Consider the following 27807-nt stretch of genomic DNA (forward strand, 5'->3'; position numbering starts at 1 on the left):
CCATTTTCTATTGGAGAGAAAATGGGACCCCATAAAATTTGAACCCCCTTGACCCAATCTTTACCAAAGTTGGGGGTTATTGTAAGAATAGTCACTAGCAGCTACACGGAAAATTTGGTGCCTCTTCCTCAAAAATCCACTCTCCACCAGAACCTCGCAAAGATTTCCCAATAGTTTCCTTTGTGTGGCTTGGATTGGGGGGGTGAGCTGTAGAGGCACTAACTTTGCAGTGTAGCTGCTGGTGATTCTCCTCACATGAATTCCCAGGTTTGGTGAACATTTGGTCAGGGGGTCCAATTTTATGGGCCTTAAATGGAGAAAAAAAGCAGGGCCATGAACTCACAATAAAAAGAATAATCTGTCTGATCAACATCTGAATAACTGGCAGATTCTTCATTGTGAGTTTGCTGTTCTGATCTTCTTTTTGGATTTGATTATACATTATTTTTATACCATAAAATTAGACCCCTGACACAATCTTCATCAAACTCAGGGGTTTGTGTAAGGAGAGTCACCAACAGGCATGCTACAAATTTGTTGCCTCTATCTTGAAAAACAGCCCCCCAGTGCCTCGCAAATATCCCCCATTGGTGTAATACTGAGGTATGTCAGAGCTGAGAATCATGGAGAGAAAATTTTCTTAGTATAAGGAAATTATTTGGAAAATCTTTGCTGGGCTCTGGAAATTTGGCACCAAATTTGCAGTGTAGCTGGTGTTGACGCTCCTTACAAGAATCCCAAGTTTTGTAAAGATTGGGCCAGGGATTCAATTTTATGAGGTTACATTTTTTCTCCATTGGAAACAATGGAGAATGGATGGAGCACCCTGTGTGGAGCCCATAAAATTGGGAATTCTAAAGAGAGTCACTTGAAACTACACTGCAAATGTGGTACCTCTACCTTAAAACACAGCCTTCCCAAAGCCCTGCAAAGATTCTCCTATGGTAAAATTAACCTAGAAAATCCAGAAAAAAATTCAGCTATTTTGGACTTGCCTTTTTGGCTTTGCTGAGATGGTGCCTCTTTTGGAGGTGGAAGGGTTTCAGCATGTTCAAATGTATACCAATACTCCATTTTTCTGAGATTGTGGCTTTTGTATTCACTATGTATTCATGCCTTTGCGAGGGGGTTAACATTTTTATTCGAAAGGTGCTTGTCTACCTCTGAAATGCAAAAAACAATTGGTGACATTGCTGTAATGGATGCCAGATAGGTTGTTGGAGATAAATAATGCTGGCAAAATTATCTGCCATACTTAAACAAATATATGGAAGATATAGCGTAGGGAAATAAAGAATTATTTGTATGTAGCTTCAGACTCAACTGGAAACCAAAACCCAGCAATTCCAGGAGGAAGAGAAGACAATGTCTGTTTTACACCAAGATATTATATGTAAACAAAATCAGCTTGAATACCTGGAGCGACAGTTGCTAGACAGCAAAGAGGTAGCATTGATTCTTTTCTATCAGACTGTTTGCAGAATGATTTCTTCCCTTTTACTTCTTCTTAGGATTGTGTTTGCTTGCTAGGGGCATTGCTGAAGGTGGATCCGTGTTCGCCTGGGAGCAACTTCTCATGATTTCTTTGTGGGTGGACAACCCGCCCTCTCTCTGTTAACCAAAGCTATGAAACTGTGTCCAAATGGGGAGGGGTTATACGTCAGTGGTAGCACATATGCTTCGCTTGCACAAGACCCCAGGTTCAACGTTTATCATTTTCAATTAAACAATCACAGGGACCAAGCCTGGCAAAGGTCTCTGCTTAGGACAGTGTTGAACAGACAGCACTGTGCTGGACACACTGTTATTGGCACCTTTGCATGTCCCTGTGTGATGTTTTCACATGCCTCTTTGTAATGGCTGAGGAAGCAGAAGAGTGGTTCTCCTACCACCACTCAAAATACTTGGGCAGCATTCTGGCCCACCTTAAACACAGACCTTTCCCGCTGTATTACAAGCCACCATGGATGGGTGTGTGTGCCAGAAGAGAAAACTTGTGCCAAGAATACCTCAGAATGCAAAATAATAGGAATTAATAGGAAGACTTCCTGGCAGATGGTTTCTTAGGCACAGTATTGCGGTGGGGGGTGGGGGAGAAGAATCCCATTCAGGAAATTGCTTTGAGAAATAAATATTTCTAGACTGTTTCTCTGTTTACACATGAGGAGGAAACCCAGTCCTCCCCACAGCTAATTCCCTCCATTCCCTGGTTCTCTTAACTCTGCCCCTCTTAAAAGCACAGATCTTATAACACTCAGGAACCTCTGAGTAGGGTGGACAGTTTGGTGGTACTCAACCTTAAGCAGAATGATGCTAGAAAAGTTAGAGCTTAGTTGGTTAAGAAGTAAATTATAAAACTAAAAAAATGTTTCTGTTAATTCTGATGCAAAAGGCAATGGAAAAGCAGACTCTCAAGAACAATGAAACACTGAAGATAATACAGGGCCAGCTCACTGAGGAAACTGTAAAGGTAAATAGCACTTTTACACTTTCTCATGACCTACAGGATCTTTGTTTTTAATCCGATCTGGACAAAATATATTGAGTACATTGAAAGGGTTTGTTACTATTAATCCTTCTGCTTCTTTTAATTTTGAAAGAAATGTAGAACAAATCTTCTGAAACATTTTTCTTTATGTGACAAGATCATATACATGAAGTTTTTTTTAATTTATAAAGAAGAATCCTTTGTATTTCTAAGTATTACTTTCATTTGAGATGGATTATTTCCTCACTATATTGTATATGTTGTAATGTATATGTGGTTGAATCAGTTCAGTAGAAAATTTTCACTAACAGAAAGCAGTATTTCTGCCTTTCTGTTATGGTGGAGGGGTACCCTGTCCCTTAGAAGAAGCATTTTGAGAGAAGATCTTGGAAGGTGAGGAAGATGTGCTCCACTATTGGAAATTCCTTCAGCAAATATTTTCTGTGGGATCCTAGTCATAATATTGTCTGTGACACAGGCCTATCTAGGCAAACTGGAGCCCAGGGATAAAACCTGAGCACCCCCCCCCCTTCCCCCCGGGCAGGTATGGGTGGCCACCCTCCCACACCATGACCAAAGAATTATTTTTTGCACCAGCTCACAAAACACCTCCCACCCCCAGCAAAATATACATGGCTCTCTCCCCACCATCTCTCTTTCCTAATTCTGTCCTCACACCAACCCTACGAGGGTTGTTAGCCTGAGAAACAGCTCCAAGCCAGTGCAAGTGGGTATTAAGCATGTAAATCTCTCACAAACCACCCCCAGCAAAACATTTACCAAACAAATGTCAGCATCGTCTCTCACGAAACACCTCCAGTGGAATCCACCCCCAAACAGCATCACTTTCAAGCTGTTTAAACTAGGGAGCCCTGATTCTCCTTTTAAATCCACCTTAAAGGGAGAATCTGGGGTCCCCAGTTTAAACAACATTGAAAGTGATGCTTTTTGGGGGTGGATTCTCCCTCACCCTGAAACAGCATCACTTTCAATTTTAAACTGGGGACCTCACATTCTCCCTTTAAGTCCATGCTGAAGGGGGTGGATTTAAAAGGAGAATCTGGAGAAATTTGGAGGGTGCCTGCTGTCAGGGATGCAATTGTTAAGCTAGCAGCACCAAACTTTCAGGGTATCTTTAGGAGACTCTCCTGATGATACCACCCAGGTTTGGTGAAGGTGTACACTCTCAGAGGTGTAGCCCCCATCTCCTATTAGCTCCCATTGGAAACAATAGGGAATGGAGGCACCCCTTTTGAGAGCCCATAAATTTGGACCCCCTGAACCAAACCTCACCTAACTTGGGTGGTATCTTCAGGAGGGTCTCCTGAAAAATCCCTGAAATTTTGGTGCTGCTAGCCTAAAAACTACAGCCCCTGCAAGCTAAAAACAGAAAAAAACACCAAAAAATACAAAAAACACACAAACGAACCTGAAATTTTTGCGCCCTCAATAGGGGGGCGGGTGCCTGGGGATATGGGGTACCCCATGTCCCTAGACAAATATGCCACTGGTCTGTGATATCTGATGAAGGGAACTTTGAAACTTGAAGCTTACACTTTGGACATCTTGGTGTTTAAGGTGCTCCTGGGCTTGAACCTTTCTCTTCCACTACAGATCAGCATGGCTACCCAACCTAAACTATTACTGAACCTGGCACCTTACAGAGTAAGATTTGCAAAGGAGACAGGTTCTTTCCCAGGTTCAGTCTAAATTTTAACAGTGTGAGAAAGGTGGCAAAGAAAGACTAGGAAGAGAATAAAAGGAGAACAATAATGTGAATGTGAGCAAATGTGGTTTCACCTGCTTAAACCTTAGATGTAATTCAGAGACTACAAACTATAATTTTTTTCACAGCAATCATGAGCTAGGCTAATTTCCCAGGCTTGCATACTTCCTCCCTTTGCATAGTGTGATGGGACTGAAAACTCAATTATGTTTGTTTAGTTATGAAGTCCAGACACGGGTGCCCTAAAAAAATGAAGCTTTGTTCAGTTAAGAATCCAAGATACTAAGAATGAAACCTCAATGTATTGTGATGTCTGAATGTAGGGGCTTTGATTAAGAATTAGTCGAAGGCTTTTTTGTGTACATTCTATAAAGGAAGGAAGGGAGAGAGCATGCAAACCCTAATAATCAAGTTCATGCCTTTCATTTAAAAAGTCCATTTATTTGTGAAATTTGGATTGAAATTTTAGTTTCATATAGAGATGAAGATTAACTATCTAGGCATTTGGATGGTAGTTTTGAGGAGTGAGTGAAAGATAAGGAGAGAAAGAAAGCTCCATCTGTATGACCTGTGAGAGAATTCGAAATAACATCATCTATCAGATAAAAGTTCTCAAAGGAGCAAGAAATCCAGAAAAATGTGTTTGGGTAGTGAGTAGAATGAGTCAACTATCCACAAATGGGGAAAAAAACTGCATTTCAGCACAGTCTTTTGGCAGCATGTTTGCCCTTCCAGGGGCAAACTTACCCCAGTAGAGGAGTCAGATGCCCCAGTGGCTGCCCATCCCTCAGCTCTGTCACAGTGAAACCCAGAAGACCAGGCCATGGCAGGGCTGCGCTGGCATCCCAAATGGAAGCCAATGTAGGCTGTTGGTAGGCTAGGGTCTTCCTGGGAGTGAGTTTTGAGTTGGGAGCAGGGCACCCCAGCCCTTGGACTTATGCCATCTTTTGGGTCCTATGGGGCTTTCCAGTGACGGGGAGGTTTAGGAACATTTTTTCTCTCTCTGCATCTCCTGAAAGCCCTCTTGGAGGCTGTGGCCCAGTGCTGCACTGGTGCCGCATTCCACTGTGTCCAGCTTTGAGTGAGGCTGTATGTTAGTATGGGTACTTTGACTGGGATGTTTTTCCAATCCCCTGGAGCACTCTGATGTTCTGCTGATGCTTCTGTGCAGCTATTGGACATTAACTCTATTGTCCATCCTTACTAATAGACCAGTGATGGGGCTGTTTATTCTGGTGACTTCCACTGGCACAAGAGAGAGGAGGGATGATTTTGTCCATTTCTCTTTTTCACTGCAACCCTGCTTTCAATGGCTTTTAGTTCGCATGGATCCCATGATCCCCAGCACTGCCTTTTCAGGGCCCAAAAACAATCCCTTTTGGTCTAGAAGAAAAGTTGGTAGACTTCAATCCAATATGGCGACTTAGTATTTGCAAAGTACAAAATATGAATAGATGTTTAAAGTATATAATCAAATGTGTTTGTTAGAGCAACTACACTAATTTTGTCTCATTTTAAATTACTCTTTTATTTAATTAGGTCAGACAGCTACAGACAGCGTTAGATATCTGTAAGGAAGAGCTAGTATTGTATTTGAGTCGGCTAGAAGAAAATAAAGAGTCATTTGAGAAGCAGCTGAAGAAGAAATCTGAAGAGGTAAACAAACTGGATGTTTCTGAGCAATTTTGTGTGATGCGGTTACTGTGGGTTTCCACATTTGGTAGTGTTGGAATTTGTGTCCTTAAGGAAGCAATTGGCATAGTAGAATATTTTATTAAAAATAAATAATGTTTTAATTCTTAATATATCCACTGTCCTGCTTAATGTTGTGAACCGCCCTGAGCCCTTCGGGGGAGGGCGGTATAAAAATGGAATAATAAATAAATAAAAATAAATAAAATAAAAAGAATTGTAAAGAAAGAACAGACTTTTGATGATGTATTACACATCAGGTCTGAGATCTTAAATGTGACTTAGGATGTTAAGTGTGCCACCCAGTAGTGCATAATAATCTCATGATGCACTCTGATATTCAAAGTCACTATAAATATTCAAAGTCACTTTTGCAGAGTCAATGACTATTTAAAATTGGGGCTGAATTTCAAACCCAGACCATGTTGTGTGTACTTGAATTTTGGTAGTAGCTGCTCGGAAGATCACGTACACTGAGAACAAATATCAATTTGTTATCGCCACACCATAACAATTGGCTGATATGTTTCAGGTACAACGGTTGCAAAAAGAAATAAAGATTAAAAATGACAACCTTCAAGCAACTAGTGAACAAAATCTTCTTCTACAGCAGTCTCTGCAGCAGCAGCAGCAAATGTTACATCAGGAAACAATTAGAAATGCAGATCTAGAAGACAGTCAAGCTAGACTTCAAAAGCAGGTGCATTGTTATGACAAATGTTAAAATAATTTATAAAGGATCTCTAGGATTTATGTAACAGAATATCACTTGTAATTTTAAAAACATATATGTTTGTTATATTTTTTGTTTTTAAGACCCCCCATCCAGAGTCAATTCCACTGGTAGGAGTTCTGTGGGCCGCTTGCCCTGGTGGAGGGGCGAATCCACTGGCGGGCCGCCACTGCAACCCTCCCTGGCAGTGGGATGTGGTGCCAGCGTCCCTGCACCCCCACTGGTGGAGTAACAGGATGCAGCCAGAAAGGAGCCGACATTAGTCGGCTTCCTCTTGGCCATGGACCCCGTTGCACTGGCAGCCAAGCTTTAGACTTACACCATCAAAAAGGTGGCATAAGTCTATTAAGTCCAATGATGGCTTTCCTGAAGCGGGGAGGCTTTTTTTGTATTTTAAGCCTTCCCACACCGCCAGGAAGCTTCCTTGGGGGCGGCCGGCTGGCACGAGTGTGGCACCAAAGCTGGGCACCTGTCCCATTGGATGGGGCTGTAAATGTATTTGGAAAAAAATAATTATCTGACCTAAATCCTAAAAAACCTAGCTGTGATCCAAAGAATAGTCTAAGCAGACATGAGGGCATAGAGTTTTTGGCACAGTATCCTGTGTTTTTTGTGAAAGACTTTTTAGTTTCAAAAGTGGTTATCATAAAAGGCTATTTGAGAAGCACATTCTAAACTCCTCTTGGGTGCACAGAACTATACCCCTATTTATGGGAAGTTCTTCAAGTAGCATACAAAACAGGGGGCATTCATTGAAAATGCTGGGGGGAAGAATTAGGACTAATAAAAGGAAACACTTCTTCACGCAACGTCTGGTTGGTGTTTGGAATATGCTGCCACATGCGGTGGTGATGGCCACTAACCTGGATAGCTTTATTATTATTATTATTATTATTATTATTATTATTATTATTATTATTATTATTATTATTATTATTATTATTATTATTATTTGAGCTTATATACCGCCCCATCCCCAAGGGGCTCTGGGCGGTGTACAACATAAAAGGAAACAATATAAGCAGTCAAAACATTTAAAAGCAGCGAGAACCATAAAAATATTTCTAATAATATAATAAATTACAATAAAATAGATGGCGTTCAGCAATCTGCTATTATAATTCCATCCCTTCCCCTAAAGGGGGGGAGAAACAGCATCCCATGTTCCAATCTAAAAATTCCCTCCCCCTTCCAAAAGGGAGGAGTGGCGAGTCTAAGATGACAGCTAACCCCGGTATCAGGGCCGGGGAAAGAGGGCACCATCAACGGCTGGTTCCTCCAAAGGCCCGGCGGAACAGCTCCATCTTACAGGCCCTGCGGAACTCACCAAGGTCCCGCAGGGCCCGGACAGTTGGAGGGGGAGCGTTCCACCAGGCCGGAGCCAGAGCCGTAAAGGCTCTGGCCCGTGTGGAGGCCAGCCGTATCGCCGAGGGGCCAGGGACCACCAGTAGGTTGGCCTCCACTGATCGAAGAGGCCGTGCAGGGACATATGGGGTGATGCAGTCCCGAAGATACGACGGTCCCAGGCCGCGTAAGGCCTTAAAGGTCAATACCAGCACCTTATGGGTTTTTTCTCATCTCATTTTAATTTGTCGAAGGCTTTCACGGCCAGATTCAACTGGTTGTTGTGGGTTTTCCGGGCTGTGTGGCCGTGGGCTGGTAAAAGGGCTTGGACAGATTTATGGAGGAGAAGTCGATCTATGGCTACCAATCTTGATCCTCCTAGATCTCAGATTGCAAATGCCTTAGCAGACCAGGTGCTCAGGAGCAGCAGCAGCAGAAGGCCATTGCTTTCACCTCCTGCATGTGAGCTCCCAAAGGCACCTGGTGGGCCACTGCGAGTAGCAGACTGCTGGACTAGATGGATTCTGGTCTGATCCAGCAGGCTAGTTCTTATGTTCTTATGTATGGAAATGGTACTTACTTTGTGGTGCAAACAATCTGAATACAGTTAAGTAAATTAGTGCCCTTCTGGTTACAGTGGGGCTTCTGGACTAACCTGTAGCATAGAATTAAATTGCATTCATATATTTGGTATAAGTGAACATAGGCTTGGTTTAGAGGTGCCAGCTTACAGTTCTCAAACCATTAATTCCAGAGCAGTCTCTTTAAATGTCTTGAAACATCTCAGTACTAACTTTCTTCTAGTGTAGCTGTTCATAGTTTTGTGAGATTGTGGCTGTTTTAACCAGAGAATTAAATGCTCAATGCCTGTATTTAAAATTGTATTTGAAAGTAATGTGTCATACTGTAATGTGTTAGTTTTCAGATAACCAAATACATTCTTTGTAGAAATATTATTTTAGACATTTATGATTGACTTCTATTATTTCTCACTTCCCTAAAATAATAATTGTAAAAGGTGAGAAATTGCATGCTTTCCAGCAGGGTATTTAGTAGTCAAGGGCCGCTGTCATATGGACCTATGTGAGTAGCCATTCTTAAGACTGGACTGAATGGCATGTTAAATCTAATAATGAAATGTTTACAATAGTTATTAAAACTAGAGCAAGAGTTCCAAAAACAAAAGGAAAATTCAGAAGAAAAGTTGAGAAAAGCGAATGAGAAACTCCATTTAGCCTCTGAGGAGAATGATTTGAAAAAAGAAAAAGTCACAGAACTTACCACTACAATCAGGTATGTCTGGAATAATTTTCTATGGATATCTTCAGCAACAAAAAGCTTGTTATATAGTCAATATACTTTTAAAATACAAGCATTACAAACAGAACAGAACAATTATTAAAATTTGATTTAACACAATTATTTTACAGTTTGGGGCCTTGCCTCAGTGGCTGTACTGGAAAACATTGCCACATCTCCAGTAGTGTGCACTTTCTCCCAAGCAAAGAAGAAGGGTAACTAGCTGTTCTGCTGAACAGTCGGGTACCACAGCCAAAATGGAGACATTGCATCTCTCTAATGTGGATTCTGCACAATTTATAACGCAATCATTATAAATGAACTCATTTTCCTTTTTTACAAATGGAAAATGAATTCATTTATAACAATTGCAACCGATTATAAATATGCTGTGAGGAATCCACATAACTCCCTAATAATAATTGCCCATGGGGTACATTCTCTGTCACTGATTTGCCAAAGGTACATAATCAGTTGTTTAAAGGGTTGTGCTTATAGCACATCTTCAAGAGTTGCTGATGGCAAAATGTTAAAACATTCTGGAGTAAAAACTGTCATAAATACGCTTGAGCAATAATGAAAAAAAAAGGTAAAATTTGGATTCATCTTTATTCGGCTTTAAAATTATCGTTAAAGCTGAATCAGCCAAACACCTGATTCAATAAATGGGGGATGCTTCTACTATTTTAACTGTTTTAATGGGTTATTTGTACTTTTGTATTTTGTGGTGTATAGTTTGTTTGCCTTTGGCTAACCAGAGCTCTTCGGGGGTTGGGTGGTATATGAAATTTAATAAATAATAATAATATAATATTTGGATCGTCTGAAAAATTCACGTTGGTTTGATTTTTTTTGTATTTTAGGTGTTTTTTTTGTTTTTGGCCTGTAGGGGGTTAAATTTTAAGCTAGTGGCACCAACATTTCAGGGTATCATCAGGATACTCTCCTGATGATACCAACCAAGTTTGGTGAGTTTTGGTTCGGGGAGGTCAATTTTATGGACCCCCAAAGGGGGTGCTCCCATCCCCATTTCTTCCAATGGGAGCTTATGGGGGATGGGGGCTACCCCTTTGAGCATCCATAAAATTGCACCTCCTGAACCAAACTTCACCAAACCTGGGTGGTATCCAGGAGAGTCTCCTGAAGAGGGGGCGGGGTCAAACTGGAGACACTTGTATACTGAAATTTAACCAAAGCAAACTAACAGTAAAACAAGGGAAAATCACAAAATCACAGTCTTTCCTGAAGTGAGGCAAGACTGTGTGGGCATGGTCTAAGGCCTAACACCCCCCCCTTCCGTCACCGCCCCAAAACCAAAAACCTGAACTGAAACAAAGAAAATGCTGCTAGCAGCAACTTAACAACAGTAAAACAATTGATTAAATCACAAATTAAACTCTAAGAATCATGGGCTACACCTTCAGCCTTTCCCCACACCACACCACACCAAACCAAACCACACCACACCACACCACACCACACCACACCACACCACACCACACCACACCACACCACACCACCAAACAACAACAGGAAAGCAATAAACTTTTAACTATTAGTAAAATCAAATGTTTTTTAAAAGTAAAACTTGGTTGGTTAAATTAAAATCAAACCCTTCAGTGTCTTCTCTCCAGGCAGGTCTCCTCTGCAGGGCTGGTGTGTCCCACGAAGGCAGGCTCTGGCCAGTTACCCGACAGAGGGAGGACAAGTTCAAGGCTCTTGAATTGTCTCTCCATCTCTGGAGTCTCTGGCACAGAATGGTCTAGGTCAGTGATGGCGAACCTTTTCGAGGCCGAGTACCCAAACTGCAACCCAAAACCCACGTATTTATTGCAAAGTGCCAACATGGCAATTTAACCTGAATACTGAGATTTTAGTTTAGAAAAAACAGTTGGCTCCGAGGCATGCATTACTCAGGAGTAAGCTTGGTGGTAGTTGGTGGCTTTGCTTTGAAGCAACCGTGCAACTCTGCCAACGGGTGAATCACGACCCTAGGAGTGTTTATCTAAAAGCAAGCCCCATTGGCAGCAACCGAGCTTACTCCCAGGTAAAGGATCGCGCTTTAGTTCTTCGCATGAAAATCAGTGGGGTTTAACAGTGCTTAACGGGGTTACCTACACTGCTTCCCCAAACTAGGTCTTAGGTTTAATGCTAATAATTGAGCCCAGCGGCCCAGGCCAGCCTAGATGTGTTTCTGTGGGAGGGCCAGTCTGTTTGTGCGTGCCCACAGAGAGGGCTCTGAGTGCCACCTCTGGCACCCGTGCCATAGGTTTGCCACCACTGGGCTAGGTGGTAACCAGTCCAGCACTGTAATTTATACTTTTTGGCCGGCCAGCCAGGCAACCCAAATGGAGTTTGAATATCCTAGGAAATGAAAATCATCCCAGTCTTGGGCACTTTTGCATTTTCCCCCTCTTCCTCTTTCCTGTCCCTCTGCAGCTCTGCAAAGACTGCAGAAACCAATCAATCACCAAGCTCTCTCCAATTTGTTAACTTGCTAACAAATTCACAAAACAACAGAGGAAGAGGCCTGGAACCAGCTTACACAATAGAAGAGAGGAAGAAAAGTTTGAATTTAATTATCCCACTTTTCTCTCCTTACAGGCTCCTTTCCCTGCCTCTCCTGGAGGGGATTCTCTAAAAGGGGGATTCTTTAGTTTTAACTAGACGCTAGGGAAACTTAGTTTAAAGGGAGTTCAAGGCACCTTGAGTCTCTCTTTAAACTTTAACACACACACACACCCCCCCCAAATGAATGCTGAATTTCAATTTGGATTCAGGCATTCTAATGGATTCGGATTCAACTTGTATTTGGGCAGCTTGTATTCAATCGTGCTGCAATTCAACTGTTTCTGCAATTGCCAAGCCTAGTCATATATTTTGGGATACTTACATTATTTAAATATCTTGCATATTCTTGGGTGTTAGAAAATTTACATCCAAGTTTAAAGTTGAGCAAGGTCTAAATGCCAAATAGACCTTGCTGTCCCGACCAACATGTTCTAGTAATCTGTATCACAAAATCTTTGCTTGACTAATGCCCAGGCTTTCTGACAGATTGTTATATAGCAAAACCAGCAGAAAATCCACCATCATTAATTTCTTGGGTTGTAGTTACTATGATGATTGACTCTGTATTATATAGTGTCAATTTTTAAAATTGTGATACTTTTCTTGAATGTTGTAGTTTTAAAATAATTTTTCAGTCACTAAAGATCAAATGATACATTGTAGATCTATGGAAAATGATATTTTGTGAAGGATTATATTTGTTCAGAATGTTGTTATTTCAGTGACTCATTAATACTAATCAATTCTGTTCAGGCAAATCAAAACGGAGATGGATCAGTGCAAAGATGAGCTAATAGACATGGAGAAGGAATTAGTGCACTTACGACGAGATAGTCACTCTAAATCTATGCAAGTGAGCCATTTGGAAATAGCTTTGCATGAGAGACATTCAGAACTGCATAAAAAGGCACAACAAGGTAGTCCCTTAACAGTGCTTGTTTGTAAAGTGAAAGTCCTACCCTGTTTCTCCGAAAATAAGACATCCCCTGAGAATAAGACATAGTAGAGGTTTTGCTGAAGTGCTAAATATAAAACATCCCCTGAAAGTAAGATGTAGCAAAGTTTTTGTTTGGAAGCATGCCCGTCAAACAGAACACCAGAGCATGCAGCTGTGGAATGGAAAAATAGGACATCCCCTGAAAATAAGACATAGCGTATCTTTGGGAGCAAAAATTAATATAAGACACTGTCTTATTTTTGGAGAAACACGGTATTAATTTCTACATAGCTTGTTTGACAGATGTTTCTATCTGATTATATAATTTAGCCTTCCATACTGTTTTAAAAATTAAAAAAATATATAAAACAGGCCTGCAGTACTTCAGCTGTTGTCTGATATATGGTTAGCATATGTGCCTGAAACTTATGGCATCTTTCATGTTCAGAACTGCTTTGCGTAAAACTTCTTGCTGCATTGTGTGTTTAGCCCAACTCTGTATCCAAATGTCTAGTTGCTGTTTCAGTTGCTAATTGTTGTTTTCTTAGATACAGGTGAAGTATGAGAACTTTAAGAAATTACAGTTGCAAAGCAAATTCTAAATGGTGGCCACTGTGTGTTTGCTGTGACAGGCTAATAGTTACACTTTCATGGAGTTTAGGCAGTTGCAACTCTACTTGCACTGCCACTCACATGGTCAGGAGTTCGAGCCCCCTGTTGGGTCAGATATCCTGGCAGCTGGCTCATGATCAACTCAGCCATCCATCTATTCCTTGGTCAGTAAATGAGTACCTAGCACATAGCTAGCGGGTAAAGAATAGCCGGGGAAAGCAGTGGCAAACTACCCCACAAAAACGGCTTGCCTATGAAATCACTGCTTACAGTGGTACCCCAGGGTCGGACATGATTGAAGGGGAAACTTTACCTTTACCTAACTGTACTTAGGATGGCACCATACGATAGGCAGCCCAATCCAGAGGGTGGGTGGGACAGAACCATCTCTGGAGACAGCACATCCCTGCACTGGCATGGGTGTCCACCCTGCTGATGGAGGGGCAGCTTACCTGGGCAGCCAGGCACCACACAACTCCACAGTGCCTGACCCAGAAGCTGCTGCTTGTCTCTAGTTCCGCCAGTGCAAAAAACTGCACCAGCATGGCCAGGGGCATTCCGGGGGTGAGCCAGTGGGTGGAGCCAACCATAGCCCCTTCTACACATGCAGAATACTGCATTTCCAATCTACTTTTATAATTGTTTGCAAGTGGATTTTGCTATTCCGCACAGTAAACTCCAGTTGTAAAGTGCATTGAAAGTGAATTGAAAGTACATTATTCTGCATGTGTGGGTCTTAGTCAGCTTCCACTGCCCACCCAGCCCACATGTGTCGTGGCGTATCTCTTTTATCCCCTTTGAGGGATTCTTGAAGCTGTTTGGTTTTTTCCTCTCTCTCTTTTGGGCTTCCCATACTACAGCCCTTTGTACATCCTACAGGAAAGCCCTTTGGAGAGAGTGGGATGGCACCAGAGCAGTGCTGTCCCTGCCCGCCAGCCCACTCTGGATTGTCCATTAAAATACCAAATCATGGTTTGAAGCTGCAGGACTGAGCCTTGGCTCAGGTACTCCTATCTCCCTTTGTGCACTTTAGTTTCCTCCAATGGTGTCACCTTGTATCAAGGCCAGCTTCTTCTACTTTGTAGAAAGATTTCCCTCTTCTTGCACAGAGAGTCTGGAATAGCGATAAGAAAATAAAGTTAGCAGTCAAGAACGTAAGCTCAGTGTCTACCTAACAGCATTTCATTTGGATTAGAAAATGGTTATATTCCAAAGTATACCTAGAGTACACCTTGAGTGCACTGCAGTACACTGAATGTGAAGGACATGATCAATGGAGTCTGGTGTTTTATCATGTCTTCAGTAGTCTAGTTGACCACAGAACTACCAAAAATGTTTCTGGGTGCTTTGGTGTGTATGAGGAAAGGGTGTATCTGTAGGAGAGTTTGCTGAAAATACCTTTTGTGTTCTATTTGCATAAAAGTGAAAACCCTAGAAGAGAAATTACTTCAAAGTGAAATGCAGCAAAAGGATGCTGTTCAGAAAAGAGATGCACTGGAGAGCGACTTGCAAAATGCCAAAGAGGAACAAAAAGCCACTTTGAGGCAGTTAGAGGAACTTCAGGAAGTTTTTCAAAAAGCACAGATGTCTCTGGAGGAGAAGTATGCTGCTATCCAGGATTTGTCCGAGGACCTAAGGTAAAACAACTGCTACTTCTGAACTGGGTTGATGTTGTGACATTTGAATATTATTTTGCAAGTTTTTCTTTCAAAATCATGCTGGCATTACACCTTGTCAAGTGAAGCTACATACCGACATTCATGTAATATTTCTTTATGCTCCAGCAGAGCAAATGTTCTTATTTTGTCACTGGGGGAACAGGGTAGAATCTTTTTTAAAAAATTGCACAGTCTGAAGCAAACACATCAGCTTTTTCTTCTCCCATCCATCTCCTTTTGCAGGAAGAGGCAGATGTTGAATGCAAGGCCCCAATCCAGAGGGTGGGTGGCCCCCATCCTTACAGGACCCCAGCACGTTTAGGGGAGACCTCCACCCTCTTGTCTGTCTTTTGTTTCTATTGGATTAAAAAAATTTAACGTGGTGGTGTGAGGGTGGACTGAAAGCCTTCTCCAGAACTATATCTTTGTATCTTACCTTAACCTCTGTTAAGCAGCCCTGAGCTCAACCCTGGTTGGGAATGGGCAGGGTACAAATTTAATAAATAATAATAATATTACTTCTCTCAGTACTTTCTGCTAACTTCCCTCTAGACTAAACTGAAATAGTGTCAAAAGTCCTACCAGGATCTTTCATACTTTCTGGGGCATGAAAATTACACAGATGTTACGCATGATAGAGATAACGAGTTCTAATAATGTGTTAAATAAGTGATGAGCAAAGTAAAGGCCCTAACAGCCCACTCTTACACATGTTAACTTCCAGAAATGTTCCACTGAGCTTGGCTTGTTCACAAGTATGCATGCAGAGAACTGAAGCCTTACTCGAGAGTAAGCCACACTAAACTCAGTAGGACATATTTCTGAGTAAATATGGATAGAGACTAGCTATAGAAAGATAGAAGTTGGTGTCAGCCATCATTTGGATTCTCTGATCCAGAAGAAACTTGTACTTTTGTTTTTAAATGATCATTACAGGGAATGCAAGGATGACATTGAGGATAAAAAGCAAGAACTTATTGATATGGACCAGGCACTGAAAGAAAGAAACTGGGAGTTGAAACAAAGAGCAGCTCAGGTTAGAACTTTACCAGACTGATTTGTTCATTAAATATAATAACCCTCAACGATCAATACTGTGTTTAAGAGGTAACGGATGTCAATGGTGTATAATTGCATGAGTGATACTAACATTATGCTTTGGGTGAATTGTCTTTGTTTTTTGATGTCTTGTTTTTAGGTTACGCAGTTGGATATGACAATTCGTGAACACAGGGGAGAGATGGAACAAAAAATAATTAGATTAGAAGGAAATTTGGAGAAAGCAGAGTTACAGATCAGAGACTATAATAAACAGGTACTTTAGTGGTTCAAAATACTGTAGTCTTAGTAAGACCAGAGAACATATTAAGCTGTGAGAGAACAAAAAAATGGAAGGGAGTGTCCTAGAACTACCATTGATGATATCACTATCGTGACAATCCTAAGAACACTTTCCTAGGAATAAGCCCTAATGAATATACCTGAAAAATTCTGAGTGGACATGCTTAGAGAATGCACTCTGTGTTGCTTTATGAATAGAAGGATTAATAATAGCAATAGAGAACTCAACTATATTCAGAAATCATGTTTGCCATTCAGCTTATGAACTTTATTTGTGGTCTTAGACCAGTGATTAAAAAAAATCAACATTACTTCAACTATTAAAAGTTATCATTACTACAGGAACAGTAAAACAAAACAGTTAAATTATTTATTGTTAACAGCCAAAGGATTCCATTTTCTTCAGCAATAGTGGGAAATGTTTGTGTCATTTTTTGTCATTTAAATAAAACCTAAGATTCTGAGCCCGAACCCATCAAGTCATTCCAGTTGTTTGCAATCAAGAAAACAGAATTTAGCCATGGAGTATGAACTATTGGTATCTTCATCTTCAAGAAGGATTTTAATCAAAAAGGCCTCAGTAACGGACTAATTCATTTAAATCAAAGTATCAAAGGGGAAATCGGAAATCAAAGTATCAAAGGGGAAATCAGATTTCTTAACTGCGAATGATATATTGATGTCATAAATATATCATTCGCAGTTAAGAAGTATGAATGAGATTGTCTCTATAATGTTAGCACTAGCCACTGCTGCATCTCAGATGGCTGCTTTTGGTGTTTTCCACATGAGATTGCGGACAATAGGGAATCAAATCTGTCTCTGGAGAAGGCTCATTTAAAGTTAGAAAGGAAGATGATAAAGGGTTAAGGGGCCAGCAGTGTTCCTGACCATGATTTTAGGGCTTTGTACGGGTTAGGGAGAAGTGCAGTCTTGGTTTGCATTTCAATATGAAATCATGGCTTGTAATGTGAACATGCCAAGAAGTCCTTCCTCACCTTCCCTCCTCCCTTAGTTTTAAATGAAAAAGTCTTTGATTCTTGAAACAAGTCACAACCAATCATGACATCTGAATTAGGCACTTTAACAAACTGACATTTATCTGTTGCCTATAAACCAAGTTATAAACCATGTAGAGAAGAAACATACCTCAGGTTGTTAAAACATCTAATTTGGACATCTTGACAACTTGCATTGATTTTTAACCGAGAAGTCTTCAGCCTCGCCACTAGCACATTCTTAGTAAAAACCATACTTTGTTTGGTTTGTGATAGCTGAATATAGTCCCCATGTCACCTCACTGGCTATACGTGTTCAGGAGAAATTATACTGTAGAGATTTCTTTTTAGCTTCTAAAATTAATATTTTCTCAGTTTCTCTTGTGCCTTATACCCCCATTTATAGATTGAAAATTTGGAGAGCAAGCTACATAATTCAAATGAAGAGCTTCATCAGAAAGAGTTTGACATAATCCAACAACATCAAGAGATAATTCAACTTAAAAAAGAAATTGAAAGAAAACAGCAAAAAATAACAGACATTGACAAAGTAAGACTTTTCTTGCCTATTTTTCTACTATCCTTGGCCACACTGTGGAAATGTAGAAAAAGATTAGTCTGAAAAAACCCTAAAGTATTTACATGTGTGTTTCCCTTCATCTCAATACATCCCACAATTTTCTTTCTAAAAGTCCAATCATTTGCCAAGGAAAGAATAGAACAGGCTTTATGTTTCAGGGAAGGCAGTAAAAGGTTTGGAAATATATGAATAAATAAGTATAGAGTAGGTGGATAACAGATCCAGGCTGCTTTCATGCAGTTTTTTTGTCTTAAGAGCAGCCTGTCCCTGCATTTAAAGGGAGCTTGTATACAACTTAATGTTCATCTCCTCATAGAGCTTCCCTAATTGAGCCACATCAAAGAAATACCTTTGATCATGCTCACAGTAGAAAGTCTGTGATTAGAGAGTCCTTGTGGATGTTATGTCCACAACCAATACAGGAAAGGCCATTCTAGACCCTTTTTCTCAGCTGAGGCATAGTGTTGGCTTTACATTGTGGCTCAGGAGAGAAAGGGTAGAGGGGCCTCAACAAAATTATTGCAGCAGAGGGAAATGGTGGGGGTGGAATCAGCAGAGAATAAGGCAGGGACAAGGCATGTGGGTGCCATTTCTGTCCACTTCTATACCACCAGCTGCTGCAGTAGAGGCACATATTTGCACTCCCATGCAGAAGCATTCCTAATCCTGTATGATAATAAAAAGGGTGTTTTAAAAAAGATTAATACTAATAGCTTCTTAGTTTTGCTAATGTACATTGTTTACATTTTAGATGGTGAAAGAACAGGAAAAGTGTGTTGCAGATCAGCACAAAGAAGTACTGGATTTAGGTCAGCAACTGAGGTTAGAACGTGAACAGATGAAATGCATCCAGATGGAACTCCTGGAGAGTCGGCGTCAGTTGGCTCAAGCTCAGAGGGATGTGGATAGGATCTCTCATGAATTCAAAGAAGTGAACCATCTTTCTCATGAAAAAGTAACCATAGAATTCCACAGTATTTTCCTTTGACTATAATTGGCCCAACTGGGGGTTGCTCTCAGGATCAGTGTATTGCCATACTCAGTACACATACAGTGTACAAACAACAAGTTAATGAGCGTGTTTGTGGACCATGTTTGTGATGTTTACTATGTAAATTTTTCTGAAAATGTTTGGTTAATGACTTGTTAATGGTTCATTGTCCTCTTGGAGAGGAGTGATAAATGGAGTGCCTCCAGGATCTGTCTTCAGCCCTGAGTTCTTCAGCATCTTTTTAAATGACTTGGATGAAGATATAGAAGGGATGCTTATTAAATCTGCAGATAATACTAAATTGGGAAGGGTAGCAACTATGGTAGAAAACAGAGCCAGGACACGGAATTATCTTGACGAACTGGAAAACTGGGCTAAAACTAATAAACTAAATTTCAATAGAAGTGCAAAGTTCTCCATTTAGGTAGGAAACAATCAAATGCATAATTATAGGTTGGGGAAACTTGTCTTGGCAGTACTACATTCAGAAAGTAAGTATGTAGGAGTCTTAGTAGACCACACACTGAATCAGCACTGTGATGCAGTAATTAAAAAGGCAAATGTGATATTGGGCTGCATCAACAGTAGTGTCCAGATCATAAAAAGTGATGGTATCACTTTGTTCTGGCTAGACCTTACTTGGAGTATTGTGTTCAGTTTGGGGCACCACAGTTTAAGAAGGATGTTAACAACCTGGAATGTGTCCAAAGGAGGGCAACAAAGATGTTGAAGGGTCTGGAGTTTTTGGCTCAGCATTAGGAAGAACTTCCTAACATAGCCGTTCCTCAGTGGAATAGGCTTCCTTGGGAAGTGGTAGGCTCTCCTTTGGACGGTTTTAAGCAGAGGCTAGATGGCCATTTGGCAGCAATGCCGATTCTGTGGTGTGAGGCTGATCATGAGAGGGAAGGCACAAAGGGATGAGTCAGTGCTCAGCTCTCGTGGCTCTTTCTTATAAGCCCAGGGTAATGCCAATCACCAGTTTGGGGTCAAGAAGGAATTTTCCTCCAGGCCAGATTGGCCAAGGATCCAGAGGTTTTGCCTTCCTCTGGGCGTAGAGCAGGGGTCACTGAGAGTGTGGTGGGGTCATTGTGAATTTCCTGCAGGGGGTTGGACTAGATGACTCTTGGCATACCTTTCAGCTCTATGTTTCTGCTACTTGATTATCATCTTGCTTGTTGGTTGTGCGTCAGCCTCTTCTAGAGCAGAAATAAATATCAACTTTTCCAAATAAAAGATAAGGATCACAAGGCAAGGCTAGCCATCTATTTACTAACACTATCCATATCTAAGAAATATTATCCCTTTCCAGTGGAAGAAAGTAAACTGGTTTTAATAGCAAAATATTTTTGTTTGAGGATTCCATTTGTTTGGAAAAGCCCTAGAGAGGTCCTTAGAAGTATTCACTTTGCTTTGAAAAGTGGTAGTTTTTCTTTGTGGTCCTGTGATACAAACTTGTTTGGAGTATATTGGATAAATACTGAAATGAAAAATATACCCGGTGCCCTTGTTAATTTTTCCTTTCATGTTCAGTTTGTTTGTTTTTAATAAATTAATATGGCAAAATGTCATAATACATAAAAATATAAGTGATATTATTTGTTAAATAACCTTTTAGGAAGCTCGTGCAAATTATTTGGCTGAAGAACTAGGCGCAGCTCAGGCCCGGGAAGCTCAGTTAGAAGCAAGAATGCAGGCAGAGGTGAAGAGGCTTTCAGCAGAAATACACTCACTGAAGGAGATGTATAAATCAGAGGTAAAATCACTCTCACCCTTGCGCATTTATGATCCATTTTCTGTACATGAGAATTGAACAACTTATATTTTCTTAGGGCTTTTAGAAGCTGCTCACATGGGTTTTCTCCTTTTGTTTCTAACACTGCAGATGTGAGGAAAGCTTCCTAAGACTATAATAAATTAAAATTACTCCTCTCAGTTCCTTGAACCTCTACTTTTGGTACTCAGGGTGGATCTCCTTACCCCTCACACCATTCCATAAGCATTAAAACTGAATAAGGATGATGCAATGAGACTGGAGGCAAAAAGGCAGTAGTTGAAAGACATCTATTATGGCCATGGACTAGCTAGCAGAATAAAATGTATATAACAAGTTCCGCAGGGCCTGCAAGACTGAGCTGTTCCACCGGGCCTTTGGGGAGACTAGCCATTGATGCCCCCCCCCCTCTCTTTATATCATCAAGTGGATCCTACCGCCCCTCCCCTCTGGGTTTTTGAGGGAATTGATAGTAGGTGCCATCTTTTGTGTTAATTTTAATAATGCTGCATTTTAATGGGGTAGGGTTTATATTTACTAGAGCCTGTATTAATTGGTATTTAATGGATTTTAATCTGACATATGTGCTCTATTTATATGCTGTTCACCGCCCTGAGCCCTCCGGGGGAGGGCGGTATATAAACCTTATTATTAATTATTATTATTATTAGTAGTAGTAGTAGTAGTATTAATAATAATAAAAAATAAATAAATAAATAAATCGTCCATTAAAAGATATAAAAAAGCAACTATGTCGCTATCTCAGTAGACTTTGGCTGCTGCACAGAATCTGGCAATTATCCAAGGGCCCAGATTCAAGGACTGCAAAAAGAAAAGGGATATATTATTCTTCCGTTCACCTGATCTTCCCATGATTTTTTGGAGGGCAGGTGTAATAAATATATCTAAGATCTTTATAGAAGGGGCAATGCAGAAAGAAGGACATATTTCAGCCCCTTGCTCAAAAGAACCACATTCACCAGTGGTGGACAGAACACAATGTCTAAGTGACATTTGTCCATATACTTGATACTTGGAATCACTGTATTCTAATTTTCCCTCACACCCTTAATATTTGTACTGTTCCCCTTTTAATAAGTTGTGTTTGTGATTTGAATTCTATTTGTGCGCTCTGTGAGTTCTGCAATAAGAATTTATCAGCCAGTCAAAAGATCCTTATTTCTAGAACATAGGTTGTTGGTTGAACACATTAGGGTATGTGTTTCTAGGAGTCATTACATCTGAGAAAACATCTAAGAATATTGTTCCCTGGAACATTTTGTTTTAGCCGCTGTTAAAATACAAGCCAGAAGCTCTTCATTTAAGGGTAGCATAATAAGCTGCAGAGGAGAGACAGGTTCTCCATACTGAGCTTCTAAATTCAGTTTTGGTAAATATGGGATCTATTGCAGGAGTAAGATTATATTCGCACATACATGTTGACAACCATGTGGTACATGTGCCTGGCAACACATACTATCATCCCCTCCCAAAATTACGCATGTCTACAAGATGGGGATGTTCCCTGAATGACAACAGATGCTAAAAATGTTTGCCGCTCTTTTGTCTAAAAGGTGTTAGCTCAGTGAGAAATTATCTGTACTTATAAAAAAGCAAAGTTACCAAATGAAATATTTTAAAATGTTGAATTAACATTCAATAATAAATTAAATTGAAAAATAAATTTAGGAAGTTACTAAATTAATTACTGAACTTAATTAACATTGGCAGACCTACGCTTTGCCTTAAAGAAGCAATTTTTCACTACACAGTGGGGCAGTGGTTAAGAATGGTGGGTTCTAATCTGTAGAACTGGGTTTGAAACCTGCTGGGTAACCTTGGGTTAGTCACGGTTCTTCAGAATGCTCTCAGCCCCACCTACCGCACAAGGTGCCTGTTGTGGGGAGGGGAAGGGAAGGCATTTGTAAGGCGCTTTGACATTTCTTATGGTTGAGAAAAAAGGGTATAAATCCAACATCTTCTTCTTCTAAAGTCATTCAAACATAGAATTCTACAATTTAGATGTTTAATGGGGGTATTAACAATAATTAGGGTTTTGATGGCATGATTAAGTTTATAGGAGTAAAGAACTTAAGATCAAAGAGAAAATTTAATCAAGTTTTAATAATAATTTCTTACTTATTCCTTGAAACCTTCAGAAACGCATACATGAAACAGAACGGGTGAAATGGCAGCAGTCTACAGATTCTCAGGTATCTAAATCTCATCATCTTAGTGGCCAACTGAAGCAGCTGAAGTTGGAGCTTGAAGATGCCGAAAGCACCGTCTGTAATCTGCAACAGCAACTTGAATCTAGAAATATGATGGTTCAAGCAGCAAGTGAAGCCCTGCTTCTCAAAGTAAGTTAACACAAAGAACATTACTTGACACACAAGCAGTGCAGCTAGAACTTGATAAAATGAATCTTTTCATCCGACATTCAATGTGATACTTGCAAAATGATGCTTTCCTAACAAAAGAAAGAATCTAAATTAAGTTTATACCCGCATTGTTGCTTAAAGGGCGTAACTAGACATTCCAGAGAAACATTGCTGCTGCCATCCCATGTTTCATTCTCACACCTCCCCAGTAAAATGTAGGAAAACAAATACAGTGGAACCTCGGTTTTCATTGCCTTTGGTTTTCATCGGTTTTGGTTTTCATCGATTTTTTTCAGTGAAAAATGTGTCTCGGTTTTCATCGATTTGCAGTAAGGTGCAGGGGTTTGTGGAGAAAAATCACCCGGACAAAGCTGTTGCAGGCCGTGTCTGCAACTTGTTTAATGACAAAGTCTTCCCCCATTTCAGACAAATCTTAAAGAGGCGTCAGAGACAGACCTCTTTGGACAGCTTTCTGGTTCGACATTGGTCCACTGGCTCTGAAGCTGGTCCTAGTGTTATTGTTTGTTACTGTTTTCAGCATTAAACACTATGTTTATTCACCAAAAATGTGTTTTTGGCATGTTTTTTGGAGTGCCTATTAATTGGATTTACATTGATTCCTATGGAAAAGTTTGCCTCGGTTTTCATCGGTTTCAGTTTTCATCGATTCTTTTTGGATGGATTACCAATGAAAATCAAGGTTCCACTGTGTGTGACATATTGATGTTCAGTATTTCTCTACTCCCTGAGCACCAACCAACAGATTAGGGCTGAATACAATGATATTAAACACCATGGGTTAGATTAATATATTCCACTTGCAGAACTGACTTTACTGGCCTCCCTCTGCTTTCTGTACTCCCTATGCCACCTAAAGATTATGGGATGTTTGGAAACATGGGATGAAGCTCAGGGAGGTGCAGTGCAGGAGAAAATTTATGACAATCCTCCTTGTGCCAGAAGAAACACCTTCCATGTAACTCTAAAATTACTTCAGTTTTAACAGAGTATAAAAATCAGTCTTGATGTATAAATGTTATAGACTAACCCAAGACATAAGTGATGTTTCATCTATTATCCTTGGGGTTATTCTTTGTAAGAAAGGTTGTACTTCTTTTTGACAGTGAATGAAATTTTATAATGAGGCTTAAAAGGGATGTGCCAGTTGGGGCCAAACAAAAGAGTTGTTTGCTTTTAACAAATCTTGAGCCACTTTTAGCATATGCAGTATCATATAAATGTCTCATAACCATCCTGCCTGCCTTAAAAAAGAGAGAATTCTAGAGTTTGAGATACAGAAGCCAGCCAGTTATCATGATGATAACAAAGGCCTTTCCAGACCCAGGCCTGATATGGATATATTTGTATTAAGTCAGTGAGAATGGCTTACAAAGAAGGTGTGTTGGTTCTGGAAGAACAGTATTACCCCTATTCCCTCTGTTCCTGTAACTCAGTGGTTCTCAATCAACCTAATGCTGTGACCCTTTAATACAGTTCCCCATGTTGTGGTGACCCCTAACCCTAACATTTATCCATTTTACAGATGGAGACCACTGATGCAGAGAGTCTTAGGCAACCCCTGTGAAAGGGTTGTTCGACCCCCAAAAAGGTCGCGACCCACAGGTTGAGAACCGCTGATACCAAAGCACAGACCAGAAAGCTCCCAGTAATGCTATGGCATAAAGGACTTAATTTCAGAGAAAGAAAGGTGTGAATGTCATGCAGCTACTGAGTGCCTCTTGTATATGCATTTTGGGCAGCAGCTATAATACATACATGGAAAAGGATGGTGAGACTCTAACGATTTAACAGCATAGTTCAGTAGATACCCATGATACTCAGGTAGCTACATTCCGTGCAGCATGCACGACTGTGATGGAAGCCCTGCCTGAGATGGGGATGGAACAGAGAGTTCACTAAACAGGGCATATAGACAAGATGGAAAATTATGTTTGACCTTCCTCTTAAAGGAGGGTCATGAACAAATCCACCAAGCCTTCATAGAAATAAAAAGATTTACAACATCTATGATGTAGAGGCAGAACTCCTGAGTGCTATTGTGGGCCCACAGAAGCACAGGGAAACTGAATGACTTGCCCAGCTCCCTGGGGCCTGAAGGGTGACCAGGATCCTTAGAATTTTGTCTATTTAGTTCTGCCTTCTCAGTGCCCCGTGCAAAAATTGTGATGTCGGGGCAATATATATAGTGCACTTACGTTGCCTGCTTAATACTTTCCTGGGAGTAAGCTCCATTTTATTCAATGAGGTTTGCTTTCCAATTAGACCTACACAGTACCCTGTCCCTTTAGAATGCTGAAATAATGTGATCTCTGTACAAGAGACACAGATGCTGGGGACAGATGGCTGGTTCTCTAATAAATGAAATAAATAAATGAAATAAGAACTGTACATCTGTTTTACATTTAAATGATAGTTTGGAAGAGCCATTAATGCATATTGTCTCCTTGTCACAATGAAGAACGCGCATTGAATTTAAAGGTGAGAAAAGATAGGGACTTGTCAGGGGCTAAAGAAAAATTTTGAAGTAGCATTACACAGTGCATTTTTTCAGTCTGTCCTTCTGTAAGGAATCTGGGTGTGCTGCAGGAGGAGAAATTGGCATCCCTCCCCATAATGTAATTTTGCTAATAGTTTTTCATTTTATAAGAATAGACGACCCATTTTTTTCTTCCTAACCATCTCTTTTCCACAGTACTTTTCATCAATAGAATATAATAGACTCTTTGCTTCTTTTTTCAGGAATCTGAAGTTACACGACTGCAAACTAGAATTGCAGGTCATGAAAGAACAGAAGGCATCAAACAATTATCAGTTTTAAAAGAGATCACTCCTAATCTGTACTCTGATGATACAGGATTGAACTTTGCTGAGCACTCTCAGATTTCCTATACCAAACATAGAAAACTGTGTCGCTCTACAAGTGCTAGCGATCTAAATGTAAAAGATGATACTGGGGATTTGTTGCACCTTAAAGAGATACTTGTATTAGACTCTTCAGTGCACTGTAACAACCACAGTGATAAAGCTCTTGCTTCACAAAAAACTCCAAGTGACTCCTCATTTGATCCCTTGGCATACGCTGTCGATGAAGACGTGACTTCTGACAGTAATGACTTCCACACTCTTAGTGGAATGCTAAAATATATCAACAAAGAGATGAAGAAGTCTGAAAATGCCTCCCTATAATTTTCATCTGACGCAAATGCAAAGGAAAATCAAGTATGTGAATTCTGTACTATGATGTTTTTTTAGGTAAATGGGACACAACGTACCTAAAATAATATATTTTGTTGGTTGGTTGTATACTCCACCCTTTCCCGACAAGTCAGACTCAGGGGAGCTTCCAACAACTATAACAATACACAGTTTAAAATATAAATACAATAAAATCCCAATAATAAAGCTAAAACTGAAAATGAAATTATGCCAAACACAACTTGGGGCCCAATAATAAGAAAGGCACAAGATTAATTAAATAGGGATACTACAGTAACAAACAGGAAAAAAGGTAGGGTGACAGGAGGTCATCACTGCTCCCAACCATAGAGACTACAAGACTGAGCAGGCCCTGTGTAATAGCATCAGAGCCTGCAGGGTCTGGGTCTCACTTGAGAGTTCCACCAGGCCCTGCCAGAGCTGAAAAGACTCTGATTGAGTACAGCCGGATAACTTTAGGGCCAGGGACCACCAATAAGTGTCTTCCTGATGTGTGAAGTGTGAAGAGTCTTGGTGTTGGGAGAAGTGGTCCTGCTCAGATCACAGAAGAATCCCAGACTGCTAGAAGCTTTACAGGTTAATACCAAATCCTTGGACCTAGATTGGTACTGTACTTGGAGTCAGTGCAGAGACCACCAGTGTTCCTCACAGGAAGCCCTTATACATAAGTCCATTCTTACTGTAGAATATAATTACCTTGTTCCAGAAATTAGATTTTTTAAACTCCAATCTGTACTGCACGACTGTGTCACAATGTATCCAACAGATATTGGAAAATTTTGAGGAAGGGCAGGAGGTGATGTAATATTTAATGCTAACTAGATATTTCTGTGTGAAAAAGTCTTGATATGGGCTTTACCTCATAAATGTATCTATTTCAGGTACAAAGGCTTTGAAGACACGCCTCACGCAAGCAGTCAACCAGTTACTTAAAATAGGCGTAGTATTATGTTCATGAAGACATTTAATATTTTGTATAGTTAAGATAGCTGCATTGATTCCTAGTCCTCAATCCTATTTTTCTAATTCTATTTTTGTGATTATTGCTTTGAAATCATTTGTACAGTAATAAAGACTGTTAAATACACTGTAGAAGAGAAGTCTGAAAGGTTTGTTTTTACCTGATACTTCTATTTAAAATACTACAGGTGATTCTAGTCATTAATGATCATTCCTGATCACATCTGAATTCTTTTTTCAGTTGTATTGTGATGGTATGTTAAAAACTAGCTTTTTCAATCACTTAAAAATTGATATAGACATATGAAAGGGTGGGGAGGTAGCTTTTAAAATGTAGATTTGCCCTAGTACACACATGAATCTGCCTTTCCATCAAGGTCAGTAGTGTCTGCTCAGACTGGCAGCAGTTCTCCAGGGGTGAGACTGAGGTCTTTTGCATCACCCACCGCCTATCCTTTTAACCAGAGATGCCATAGCTTGAACTTCAG

General features: G+C 40.3%; 1 protein-coding gene across 5 annotated transcripts in view; it reads left to right on the top strand.

The window, feature by feature from the left end:
• CCDC18 (coiled-coil domain containing 18) overlaps positions 1–27451 on the top strand; it is a 50782-nt gene extending 23331 nt beyond the window's left edge. For all 5 annotated transcript variants that reach the window (XM_048496414.1, XM_048496417.1, XM_048496418.1 and 2 more), the window contains 15 exons: positions 1312–1446; positions 2393–2470; positions 5754–5870; positions 6439–6606; positions 9134–9276; positions 12607–12770; positions 14826–15039; positions 15997–16096; positions 16259–16375; positions 17806–17949; positions 18731–18934; positions 20586–20723; positions 22901–23101; positions 25883–26362; positions 27241–27451. In XM_048496414.1, coding sequence (XP_048352371.1) covers positions 1312–1446; positions 2393–2470; positions 5754–5870; positions 6439–6606; positions 9134–9276; positions 12607–12770; positions 14826–15039; positions 15997–16096; positions 16259–16375; positions 17806–17949; positions 18731–18934; positions 20586–20723; positions 22901–23101; positions 25883–26329 — 2370 coding nt within the window. In that variant the 3' untranslated portion in view covers positions 26330–26362; positions 27241–27451. The remainder of the gene's footprint in view (positions 1–1311; positions 1447–2392; positions 2471–5753; positions 5871–6438; positions 6607–9133; positions 9277–12606; positions 12771–14825; positions 15040–15996; positions 16097–16258; positions 16376–17805; positions 17950–18730; positions 18935–20585; positions 20724–22900; positions 23102–25882; positions 26363–27240) is intronic.
• Positions 27452–27807: the final 356 nt, after the last annotated feature.

The sequence above is a fragment of the Sphaerodactylus townsendi genome, linkage group LG05 (genome assembly GCF_021028975.2).
Source record: "Sphaerodactylus townsendi isolate TG3544 linkage group LG05, MPM_Stown_v2.3, whole genome shotgun sequence".
In the NCBI taxonomy this organism is placed as follows: Eukaryota; Metazoa; Chordata; class Lepidosauria; order Squamata; family Sphaerodactylidae; genus Sphaerodactylus; species Sphaerodactylus townsendi.